At 37.5% G+C, this 13,210-nt stretch overlaps 1 protein-coding gene across 2 annotated transcripts in view; it reads left to right on the top strand.

The window, feature by feature from the left end:
* Nucleotides 1–13,210, top strand: part of LOC108522239 (collagen alpha-5(VI) chain) — a 107,662-nt gene that overhangs the window by 64,436 nt on the left and 30,016 nt on the right. For both annotated transcript variants that reach the window (XM_017862307.1, XM_017862308.1), the window contains exons 33-36: nt 5,525–5,618; nt 6,169–6,828; nt 9,882–9,972; nt 12,511–12,720. In XM_017862307.1, coding sequence (XP_017717796.1) covers nt 5,525–5,618; nt 6,169–6,828; nt 9,882–9,972; nt 12,511–12,667 — 1,002 coding nt within the window. In that variant the 3' untranslated portion in view covers nt 12,668–12,720. The remainder of the gene's footprint in view (nt 1–5,524; nt 5,619–6,168; nt 6,829–9,881; nt 9,973–12,510; nt 12,721–13,210) is intronic.

Here is a 13,210-nt window from a genome sequence, read left to right as displayed (position 1 = left end):
AAAAAAAAAAAAAAAAAACCAGGATACATGTGCAGAACATGCAGGTTTTTTACATGGGTATACATGTGCCATGGTGGTTTGCTGCACATATTGACCCATCCTCTAGGTTTCCTCCCCTCAACCCCCACCCCTCAACAACCCTGGTATGTGTTGTTCCCCTCTCACGGTCCATGTGACCTCAAGGTTCAGCTCCCAATTATGAGTGAGAACATGTGGTGTTTGGTTTTCTCTTCCTGTGTTAGTTTGCTGGGGATGATGGCTTCCAGCTTCATCCATGTCCCTGCAAAGGACATTATCTCATTCCTTTTTATGACTGTGTAGTATTCCATGTGTATATGTACCACATTTTCTTTATCCAGTCTATCGTTGAGGGCATTTGGGTTGGTTCCATGTCTTTGCTATTGTAAATAGTGCTGCAATAAACATATGTGTGCCTGACTCTTTCTTGTTAAATGATTTATATTCCTTTGGATATACACACAGTAATGGGGTTGCTGGATCAAATGTATTTCTGATTCTAGATCCTTGAGGAATCGCCACGCTGTCTTTCACAATGGTTGAATTAATTTACATTCCTACCAAGAGTGTAAAAGCATTCTTATTTCTCCACAGCCTTGCCAGCATCTATTGTTCCCTTTTTAATAATCGCCATTCTGACTGGCATGAGATGGTATCTCATTGTGGTTTTGATTTACATCTGTCTAATGATCAAGGATGTTCAGCTTCTTTTCATATGTTTCTTAGCTGCATAAATGTCTTCTTTTGAGAAGTGTCTCTTCATATCCTTTCCTCATTTTTTGATGGGGTTTTTTGTTTTTTTCTTGTAAATATATTTAAGTTCCTTGTAAATTCTGGATATTAGACCTTTGTCAGATGGATAGATTGCAAAAATTTTCTCCCATTCTCTAGGTTGCCTGTTCACTCTAATGATAGTTTCTTTTGCTGTGCAGATGCTCTTTAGTTTAGTTAGATTCCATTTGTCAATTTTGGCTTTTGTTGCAATTGCTTTTGGTGTTTTAGTTATAAAGTCTTTGCCTATGCCTATGTCCTGAATGTTATTGCCTAGGTTTTCTTCTAGGGTTTCTTATGGTTTTGGGTTTTACATTTAAGTCTTTAATTCATCTTGAGTTAATTTTTGTATAAGGTGTAATGAAGGGGTCCAGTTTCAGTTTTCTGCATATAGCTAGCCAGTTTTCCTGCACCATTTACTGAATAGGAGATCCTTTCCCCATTGCTTGTTTTTGTCAGGTTTGTCGAAGATCAGATTGTTCTAGATGTGTGGTGTCACTTCTGAGGTCTCTGTTCTGCTCCATTGATCTATAGGTCTGTTTTGGTACCAGTACCATGCTGTTTTGGTTACTGTATCCTTGTAGTATAGTTTGAAGTCAGGTATCATGATGCCTCCAGCTTTGTTCTTTTTGCTTAGGATTGTCTTGGCTATATGGGGTCTTCTTTGATTCCATATGAAATTCAAAATAGTTTTTTCTAATTCTGTGAAGAATGTCAATGGTAGTTTAATGAGAATAGCATTGAATCTATAAATAACTTTGGGCGGTATGACCCTTTTCATAATATTTATTCTTGCTATCCATGAGGATGGAATATTTCCCATTTGTTTGTGTCCTCTCTTAATTCCTTGAGCAGTGGTTTGTAGTTCTCATTGAAGACGTCCTTCACATCCCTTGTTAGCTGTATTCCTGGGTATTATATTCTCTTTGTGGTGATTGTGAATGGGAGTTCACTCATGATTTGGCTCTCTGCTTGCCTATTGTTGGTATAAAGGGATGCTTGTGATTTTTGCACATCGATTTTGTATCCTGAGATTTTCCTGAAGTTGCTTATCAGTTCAAGAAGTTTATGGGCTGAGATGATGGGGTTTTCTAAATATACAATGATGTTGTCTGCAAACAGACAACTTGACTTCCTCTCTTCCTATTTGAATACCCTTTATTTCTTTCTCTTGCCTGATTGCCCTGGCCAGAACTTCCAATACTATGTTGAATAGGAGTGGTGAGAAAGTTAGCCTTACCTTTTTATCCTGGATCCAGTCTCAAGTGGAATTTAAACTTGCAAAGCCCTACTGATATTCTAGAAATTTCTAAAAATTTTTAAAAGTATTAGCAGGTTAAATCTCTATAAGTCTGATTTTCTCTATAGAGTATATCTTTTAAAATTACCCATGATCTTTCCTCTTGTGAAGTTGGATAAAATGGACAGAGTTATTAGTTATTCACATTCCCCTATTTTATTATTTTTATTAGTTTTATATATTATCATTTATTATATTATTTAGTATTAGTATTACTTATTAGTTTTGTTGCTGGAAGAGACCCTCTGTCTACTATAGATTGATTTTTTCCCTCTCTGCCACATTATTCCAATCAGGAGAGAGAAATAAAACAACTTTCTGATCTAGATTTTCAGTTACTGCTTCATTTCTTGGCTCCTATATAGCAGTCTCCTAGGGGAAAAAAGAAATTGTCTATATTTGCTGTCTCTGGTGCCTCTCCTGGCATTCTTTCTTGAGATAATCCCAGGCACATTTTGATTCCTGCGACTCTCCTGATATTGCTCATGTCAAGGTCAACTGTGATCTTCATGTTTCTACACCCAGTGGTTGATTCTGTTGATTCTGTCTGCAACTCACTGAACTTATTTGCAGCACACAACATTGTTGATTCTGCCCTTCTTTGGGAAGCATTTTCTTTTTTGGGCTGACTTTTAGTAAACCTCATCTTCCTGGTTTTTCTCTTACCTCATTAGTTGTCCCTTCTCAGTCTAGTTTTCCGATTCAGCTTCATCACCTTGGCCTCAGAATGTCAGTATTGCCCAAAGCACATGCCTTAGCCCTCTTCTCTATCCTTATGCAATCTCTTGACACTCTCATCCAGACTCAGGGTTTTAAATATCCTCAATGATATGTCCATCTCTCATCCACACTGCATCCTTGAACTCTAGATTCATACACACAACAGTCTATTCAGTACTTCCACTTGCATGTTAATGGATATTTCAGACTTACCACATCTAAAATGAAGCTTCTAATTTTTTCCCAAAACTTGTACAACGTACAGCCCTCTCCATCACAACTAATAAAAATCCTATTCTTCTACTTGCAGTTATCTATGATTCCTCATCCCTTCTTATATCCAACATTCTTAACTTTAATGTGTGTATATATGTGTGTTTGTGTGTCCATGTATACAAAAGTGCATATATGTACATATATACACTAAAATGTGCATATGTGCAATAAAGTATATTAGTACTTATTAGCAAATATAGCATTCATTTAAGTACTAGTATTAAGTATTCATATAAGTACTAATCTTGGTATTATTTGTAAAAAATATATATCCAGAATTTGACCACTTCATAGTGTCTCTGTCTTTGACACCTTAATCTAAACCACCATTATCTTCTGCCTAGACTGTGCAATCACCTTTTCCTTAGTGGCCTTGTATTCGTTCTTGCCCTGCTACAGTCTGTCTGAACACAGCAGCTAGAGTAATCTTATGGAAGCCCTAAGCCACCGGGTTGTTCTTCTGCCTGAAACTCTGCAATTTATCATTTCTCTCAGAGTTAAAGCTAAGTCTTTACAATGGCTCACAAGGCTCTGAATGATCTACCACCCAATCCCTTTTAGTAACTCTCTGATCTCACCTTCTCCTTGTCTTGTTCTCTCTCACCCCATCCCAGGCACGCTGTCTTCCCTACTGATCCTCACACAAGCTAGGCATGCCCCTGCTTCCCCAGAGCTTTCACCTGGCTATTTCCTACGCCAGAAATTCTTTTCTCCATCTTCCCTCTCCTTTGAATTTTTGCTTAAATGTCATGTTATCAGTGGACTCTACTTAAATGTTATCCCAGATTTTTCCATCCCTATTATCCTGCTTGTTTTTTTTTCCCATAAAAAATATTACTCCCCAATATACTAAATAATTTACTTTTTTATTATGTTGATGATATAGCTCTCCCACTAGAATGTAAGATAGAGGTTTTTTTTTTTTTTTTTTTTTTTTTTTTTGTGAGACAAAGTCTCGCTCTGTCACCCAGGCTGGAGTGCAGTGGCACGATCTTGTCTCACTGTAACCTTGGCTTCCTGGTTCAAGCGATTCTTCTGCCTCAGCCTCCTGAGTAGCTGGTATTACAGGCATGTGCCACCACGCTCAGCTAATTTTTGTATGTTTGGTAGAGACGGGGTTTCACTATGTTGGTCAGGCTGGTCTTGAACTCCTGACCTCATGATCCACCCGCTTTGGATTCCCAAAGTGCTGGGATTACAGGCGTGAGTCACCGTGCCTGGCCAAGATAGAGGTTTTATCTATTTCATTTATTTTCATATCCCCAGAACATAAAACTACACCTATAACATTGTAGGCATTCAATAAATATTTGTTGAATGAATGAGTGAATGAATGAATGAATGAATGAAGAGCATGGGGTTTACTCCTCTGAATAAACTTCCTTGGTTTACGAGGTCAACATCCAGTCTTTACATGTGGGACCAACAAGGTCAAATACAAAATAACACCCACAGCATCCAATTTAATAAAAATAGAGAGTAGGAATGTAGTAAACAGTTTCTAAACATATGGCTGGAATGATTATAAATATTTTCCAGTGTTGATTCAGCACTTTACAGAAAAACAGAGGGTTTGGCTTTTCTAGCCCTTTAATTTGCTGAGGGAGAAAGAGAAAAGCATAAAATCTTTGTTGATGGAGAGATAGCCTCCTCACTATCTGGGAATGATAGATTTCTTTCATAATAAAAGTATCTGTTTTGCATGTTGCCTCACATAGAGTAAATGCCCAATAAAGAGTTATTGACTCATTGAATGAATGAATGAGTGCTGTATATTGCCCATTACAGTGAGTATTAAAGTATTTTTAAAAGTAATCAGGAAATAAGAAATCAGAGAGTGTACCACCAGGAATTTTGAATAAAATTTTGTCCATTGCTTTTTGAAATAGACTTTTAAGTGGAATTTGTGATTGAGAAGGTCCCCTTGACAACTGAGAGATGTGCCTTCTTCTAGATAGAGTGGACTGGAAATAGTTGGGATCACTACCTAAAGAGGCCAAAGGAAGCTTGGGAATGTACAGTTTATGCAGGGCCCAACTTCAGAAGCTGGCATGTGGTGTATAATCAGCTGGTGCATAATCGGAAGTGTGTACAAATTTAGTCCAGAATTGCAGGCTTGGAAAGAGGAGATTTTAATACTTGCCCCAGTGAGTAAATCTGGTCAGGTTATCTCATGGCAGTTTTCTCATTATAATCTAGGGATGATGATACTTGTTCTATACATACTTTTTGTGTTATGTTTAGGATAAGCAGGGGATTTTGTGTGTGTATGTGTGTGTGTGTGTGAACATGCACTGAATGGAACAAGGAGCTATAATGCAAGGTAATAGTGATTAGTTGGGTGTTTTTTAAACTAATCCTTAAAGTGACTGCACAGTGGTTTCCTAATAGTGACTAAAAACAATGAGCAAACATGCATTCACTTCTTTTCCAATGCAGTTTGACAACACTGGAACATTTCAGGTGATTCCAGTTCCTCCAAATGGGGAAAATCAAATATTAGAAAGACTTCGGCGCTGTACACTTTGCTATGGTAAGACCAATGAAGAGAATTGACTGTGCTGAAGAGCTTAAATGCCTTCTAGATGAGTTATTGAATGTGGCTTTATCCAGAGATTTCTATTTTTAATCATAGGTTCTATTTTCAGTTTTCTAGTTTTTCAATACCATATGTCATGGTTTCAATCTCTGGAATGTTTGGAGTTTCCATACAATGTGAAAATTGGTTTAGAAAATTATCCCAACCAATGTAGCATTTCTTGGGGACGATTGGGTAGTTTATATCAGAAGTCTCTAAAATATCAAAAATATTTTTTAAATGAGTTTGGATATGACTTGTACACTGCAGGTATATGTGCTACCTACATCTGCTTTCAACAAAGCCCTCCCCTTATTGTCTACTAGTGCCTGGAGAAGTATTGGGACATTGAAAATTTCTCATTAATTTAAATGATGTGAGATCAAAGAGATATTGATCAAATTATAATTCTTGGTAATTAGTCACTGAATCACTTGAAGATCTCAAACAAGTGTCCTGTTGGGTCAGTGTTGAACCAATGATGTGTCTCTCTGTGTGTTTTCAGATAAATGTTTTCCAAATGCTTGCATTCAAGAGGCTTTCTTACTTGAAGATTCATACATGGATATAGCCTTCCTCATAGACAATTCTCGGAATATAGCAAAGGATGAGTTTAAGGCTGTGAAAGCCTTGGTGAGCTCAGTGATTGACAACTTCAACATTGCTTCAGACCCTTTAATCTCAGACTCTGGTGATAGGATTGCCTTATTGAGCTATTCTCCTTGGGAAAGTTCCAGGAGAAAGATGGGTACAGTAAAAACAGAGTTTGATTTTACCACTTATAACGACCAACTCCTAATGAAGAATCACATCCAGACTTCCTTCCAACAGCTAAATGGAGAAGCCACAATTGGTCGTGCCCTACTGTGGACCACTGAAAATCTCTTTCCAGGAACACCCTATCTAAGAAAACACAAGGTCATCTTTGTGGTCTCAGCTGGAGAAAACTATGAGAGAAAAGAATTTGTAAAAATGATGGCTTTGAGGGCTAAGTGTCAAGGCTATGTCATATTTGTGATTTCTCTGGGCCCTACACGTAAGGATGACATGGAGGAGTTAGCCAGCTACCCACTTGATCAGCACCTGATACAGCTTGGGAGAATACATAAACCAGATCTGAATTATATTCTGAAGTTCTTAAAGCCATTTTTATACTCAGTCAGGCGTAAGTTATTATTTCATTGTTTTTCTTTGTTTTAATAAGCTAGTGTTTGTTAATATAGTATTGTGTATATATTAACAAATACTATATTTAAAAAAACCTACTTTTGTGTCTATAGCTAATCTAAACATAATTTATGAATTAGGTGGTGAGATGGGGCCAGGAATGGATCATTTGCTGGTTATACCCTGTTTATATCCTGGTCACAAAATGGCAAGGCCTGAGGCCTGTTTTTATCACAGTGTGTCTGTTAGGCAAACTCTCAGCACTAGAAAGCCACAGAGTGACTAGAGGTCTTATGAGTCACATTTGCTCAAGAAGTTCTAGCAGCAGTTAGGTAATTTCCAGAAGAACATTCAAGTAAAAGTTTCACTTGCTATACCTGTTTTATTTCCAACTTTGGTACACCCTGGAGACCTGTGTGAGGATGTGAAGATAGCAGAGTCCTGGGCAAACACATCACCTAGTAACCTTGTTAAAATGCAGGATGTTCTTACTGAGGATGTCTAGGGTGAAGCCTGAGATTCTACATTTCTAACAGGTACTGCAGTAATGTCAATGCTGCTGGTTCATGGATCACATTTTGAATAGCATGGCTCTAGGCCAGTGCACTATAAAGGGTTACTCATTGGATGAGTGCCAGGCTACAAATTGATGTGTGAATAAATAAATACACAGATTGAGAGTAAACATCTAGAAACTTTTAAGGCAATTTGACATTGATTGCTGTGGCATACAGTTGCATGATCAGTGGACTCTCTCTCATTGAACAGGATTTAGACCAAAAGCATCAGTCTGCAAAGAACTAGAAATAAGAATACCTTGTCCTCTACCACAGATGGTTTGGGAAAACACTTTTCTAGAGCAATTGTTCTCAATAAGGCACAATTTGCCCCAGGGGACATTTGGAAATGTCTGGAGGCATTATTTGGCGGTCACAACTTGGGGATGCTACTAGTATCAAGTAGAGGTCAGGGATATTGCTAAACATCCCACAATTCACAGGACAGACCCCCACCACAACAAAGAATAATACATCCCCAAATGTCAATAGCAATAGCACTGAGGTTGAGAAACCCTTCTCCTTAAGATCCCACAGAATCAGAGCTGAACCTTTCCTTTCTGGAAATCTGACAGTTTTAGAAGTAAACTTGGCTGGAATCAGTTCTACCACTGTACAATCCCAGTTTCCTTGCTATTCAAAGGATTTCTCAACAACACCACAGTGATGATTTCTTGAGCGTTCACTTTTCATTGCAAGGAGAGCTCCACCTTTCTCCTGTGATTCATATTCAATTAAATAATCCAATAGTTGCCCTCTTGGGAACACTGTTATTTCTTTAAATCTAAGATGCCCTCAATTGTATAATGTAAAGGAAAAAAAGTTTCCAATTAAATTTTGATGCCAACTTTCCTATTAGAGCATTTTATTTTACAGCAATTGAAAGAGTTCTTTTGGATGTATAGTAAATATATCACTCCTGTGCATGCATAAAAAGAAAATCTATGTGAAATAGGCAGGATAAAGCATTCCTAAAACAACTTCTTATTCAGAATTTGACTCTTTTGAGCTACTTCTTGGCTCAGAGTCATTGGTATCCATTTTTTTCTATGCAGTATTGTTCTTTGGGCCATTAAGATTGATGATAATGCAACATTTTAAAAGACTATAAAACAACTCAAAGCTGGTCATGCTGGACTGTTAAGTGGCTTTGCAATTATGTAGAGGTAGCTTACTTTTGACTTTTACCTGGGAAGTGTTAAACACACCCAATTCACTGCCTTCCCACAACCACTTGGTTTGTAGGAGTGAAAAGACTCCTCTGCTGGTATTTATGGGAATGTTTTCAAACTGCTATCCCCAATTCTACAAGTTTTGGTGCTGGCATGTTTGCTGTTCCCACATGCACAGGCAATGACCACTGCCTCACAATTCCTGCCCACCCAACAGTAAGTGTCAGATGCAATTTATCAGAGATGCATTTTCATTTTAAAGAAATAGAAAAAAGGCCGGGCGCGGTGGCTCACGCCTGTAATCCCAGCACTTTGGGAGGCCGAGGCGGGCGGATCACGAGGTCAGGAGATCGAGACCATCCTGGCTAACATGGTGAAACCCCGTCTCTACTAAAAACACAAAAAATTAGCCGGGCGTGGTGGTGCGCGCCTGTAGTCCCAGCTACTTGGAGGCTGAGGCAGGAGAATGGCGTGAACCCAGGAGGCAGAGCTTGCAGTGAGCTGAGATCCGGCCACTGCACTCCAGCCTGGGTGACAAAGTGAGACTCCGTCTCAAAAAAAAAAAAAAAAAAAAAAAAAAAAAAAAAAAAAAAAAAAAAAAAAAAAAAAAAAAAAAGAAATAGAAAAAAAGGAAAAACATGCTCATCTTAGAATTCAAAAATGTGATTATTATAAAACTACAGACATTATTTGAGATATTTTCATAGAACCTTGGATCATTCAATGGCTGAAGGTCTTCTTTAAAATCTTTTATTTTCCTGAATGGGGCAGGGTAACATACTTCTCAATATTCCAAAATGTATAGAACAACATCAGGAAGGGGATAAATAGGCATGTTATTTAGACCAGTAAGGTAAAATCTTGTCTGTGATTCTTTTCCTCATAGGAATCAATGTTAACGGGTGCAGAAGCACAGAAATGATATCAATATCATGTAATGAAACATTACCTTGTCTCTGTTTGATCTGTTAGCATAAGTCTGGGTGAAAAACCTTTGATGAACCAGAATAGAGTATCTCTTAGATTATGTTAGCCTGAGCATGTGAAAATCATGTGTCCCTGCATCACAGCTAGCCCTTAGATGAACAATTTGAGGAAGTCTGTTTCCATGATTCTGATAATCCTTTGGCTGCTAAAACACTCTGAAATCAAATTTTGAGTGCTATTTCTAACAGCTATTTTCTGTTTTCACCCCAGCCAAATTTTGCTGAAATATGTTAGTGACATTAATTGCTTCAAGAGGATTCCTGTTGGGATTCTCTTTACCTAGGAAACATCATTTCCAGTTTTAAAATCTAACTATAACTTTGTTCTCTCAATAGGGGGATTCAATCAGTACCCACCACCGATGCTTGAGGATGCCTGTAGTCTCATCAATTTAGAAGGAGAGAATGATCGAAATGATGGTTTCCAGTGAGTTAGAAAGCTCTTATATTTACAAGTGACTGTTAATTGGCTGATGGGAGTATAACTGGTTAATAACACTTTATTAGGTTGAGTATGCTAACAAGGTCACTGAAGTAGACTTTTTATGCATTCCATTTTCCATAGCTGAAATTACATATCAGGTATGATTTCCAATTTGATGTTTTTATAACATTATAAGCTTTATTACAATTTTGCTTTTAAATTCATGGTTTCTTCAGAAATTCCTGTATTGAAATTTACCCCAGAATAGAACCCACAATTTATCCTCGATCCACCTCAACCTCACTTCTTATTTCTCCCAACCATGAGTTCTGGTCACACTGAACTCTTACCTGCCTTGTGTGAATTATCCCATTTCACACTGCCTGGGACTCTTGCTCCTTTCAGTGAAACCCTAGCCGTCTTTCATGATCCAGATTGAAGCTATCTTGTGTTTGAAACCAATGTTTACTCCCCATCAAAACCCATAGTTTTTTTTTTTTTTTTTTTTTTTTTTGCACTGCTGAGGCACTTATTAGGGTCTACCCACGGTCTTGTCTTGCTGAAGTCCGAGGCTACATATGATTCATGTTTCATCTCCAAAAGTTAGCATAAAAGACTCCACAATATAATAGTGTATATAATGTTCCTTGATATTGTATCCTAAATAGAAATATAACTAATTAATCTGAATGAATCTTTGCTCTGAAACTGAGTGACAGTGGCCCGTCTTGGTTGCTTTCTTCTTTTCTATGTGCTTCATCGAGCTTAGATCCCTGAGACCGTGTTTAGACCCAGGTTTAGACCCCGGTTTAGGTCCAGGTTTAGACCCACAATCACCCCATCTTCTCAAATTGCAATTAAGTAAAAGAGCTTCTCAGAACAGATAAGGTCTCTTTGATACACCCAGGAGCAAAATGGAAAGGTGAGTTCTCCAGAATTCATGCAAGCACGTGTTCCTCTAATGTCATATTTCAATTTACTTGGTAATTATGCAGGGAAGCATCTAGCAGCCAACACCTTCTGAAGGACAATGTGGCACTGATCTTACGTGAAGCGGTGTTTCCCAACCTTGAATAAATCATAAAGTTGTTGACAAGGGAAACCAATCCTATAGGACAGCAGACAAAATATAATGTTATTTAAACATTTACAAACACAAATCTAGCTGTAAATATTATACACTTATAGTTCTTATGCAGCTGTTAAACCAAAACAAGTTAATACATCAAATCCAGACAAACTCAGTGAGACAAAAATTTTCAACACTAACTTAATGCAATGAATGATTCTTCTTTGTCAAAATGGAATTTTTAAAAACCAAAAAAATGGTAGATGTTGGTAAAATATATAAAATATGGTGCATGCTGCAGAAGAACATCGACATGCAGCTTGCCTACTCTGTTACATGATGACATGATTCCCCACCATGTATCTTCACCTGCACTACTGCAAAATTATTCACACAGTGTGCCATCACACATGATATCATTTGATTTTCTCTTGGTGTGAACGTATTATTTACGTATTACATCTGACTTTGCTTCCTCTCCTCATTAACTCTCAACAGTTAAAGTCATATTACTGGGTGCCAAACATTAGTATCAAATGCAAATGCAAACACAGACATTGAAATTACATAAAATTGCATAATCAAGAATAAACTTCTATTGAATATGTTTTACATCATCAACCAAATAAAAACACAAAACTCTCAAATTATCACAGAGAACTCTTAAACTGCTATGATTATAAATGTAGACACTATTTTAAGAGGCACTGATATGGGTTATGTTTTATATAATCTTACTTTCTCACAGCAGTGCTTGGTAGATTAAGTTTTTTCTGCATTTTCCATGGTGATTGGTATCAATCTGAGATATAATATGATTGTTCCAAATGCTTGTGAGTTTCTTTTCACTTATCTAAAACTCTGTACATGCTGGACATGATGGCTCACACCTGTAATCTCAGCAGTTTGGGAGGCTGAGGAGGGAGGATCACTTGAGCCCAGGAGTTCGAGACTAGCCTGGGCAACACAGCACGACCCAATCTCTACAAAAATTAAAAATTAGCCCGTCATGGTGGCATGAATCTATGGTCCCAGCTACTCAGGAGGCTGAGGTGGGAAGATTGCTAGAGCCCAGGAGGTTGAGGCTGCAGTGAGCTGTGATTGCACCGCTGCACTCCAGCCTGGGTGACCCTGTCTCAAAAGAGTGAGTCCCTGTCTCAAAAAAAAAACAACAATAAAACTCTGCACAAATCAAACTTGGTTATTCCAAAGTAGTACTTAATAGCCTCTAGACAGATGTGAGGATAGAATAAGTAGAAAATTTTATCAGAGTTTTAAAAAATAATATGTATAATGAATCTCAATGAATTATTTGATTGAAATGGATTTATATTTTCACCACCCAATTGGTTTTTTAAGGAGATAATTAAATAACTATGTTAAATGTTAGGATTTTTTTATTTGCCTCCTTCTCTAAAGTTATCTAGACTCACCTAAAGTTTTTTTTTTGTTTGTTTTTTGTTTTTTCCTAGATTTACTACTGAGCTACAAGAAGATTTTTCAGGAGAGAATGACTTCATTGGCCAAGAATTAAATTCTGGGAGAGAATCATCTTTTGTAAAGATAGAGGACAATGGAAGTGACTATTTCGTTTACCTTCCAAGCCCAGTGTCTGAGCCACAAAATTAATGATCAGTTATGAAAAGATAAAAAATCTGCAGACATTGCAAGTCTCACTTCTGGTAAGAAAATGAAAAGTCATGATGGAAATGTTTAAATAGCTGGGATCCTCATCTTTTAACACTGGTAGAATATCAAATAAATTAAGGCTGGTATCTAAAGCAACTTTTTTTAAGTTCGTTATGGTAGATACAACTTCTACTTTTATTGAAATTGAATGGTGACAGGCACTGCTAGGGAGATCACTGATAGAACCTCTCAGAAATGTCCCTGATATTCTCACCACGCTTAAGATTTCTCTAGAATCCACAGTTTAGAAGGTTAGTATGGTGTAGAAGGAAGCAGTATAGTGAACATCAGAGCAAAGGAGGGATTAAAATGACTTTTTTTTTTGGTGGGGGAGATGGAGTTTCATTCTTGTTGCTCAGGCTGGAGTGCAATGGCATAATCTTGGCTTACCGCAACCTCCGCCTCCTGGGTTCAAGCAATTCCCTTTAAAATGACTTTTAAAAGTTGGCCTGGCCAGTGTTCCAGAATTTGTGATATTATGAG

Source organism: Rhinopithecus bieti, unplaced genomic scaffold (assembly GCF_001698545.2).
Source record: "Rhinopithecus bieti isolate Rb0 unplaced genomic scaffold, ASM169854v2 scaffold_62793, whole genome shotgun sequence".
Classification (NCBI taxonomy): domain Eukaryota; kingdom Metazoa; phylum Chordata; class Mammalia; order Primates; family Cercopithecidae; genus Rhinopithecus; species Rhinopithecus bieti.
Note: the sequence above shows the minus strand (reverse complement) of the source record. Positions and strands in the feature narration are given on the sequence as shown.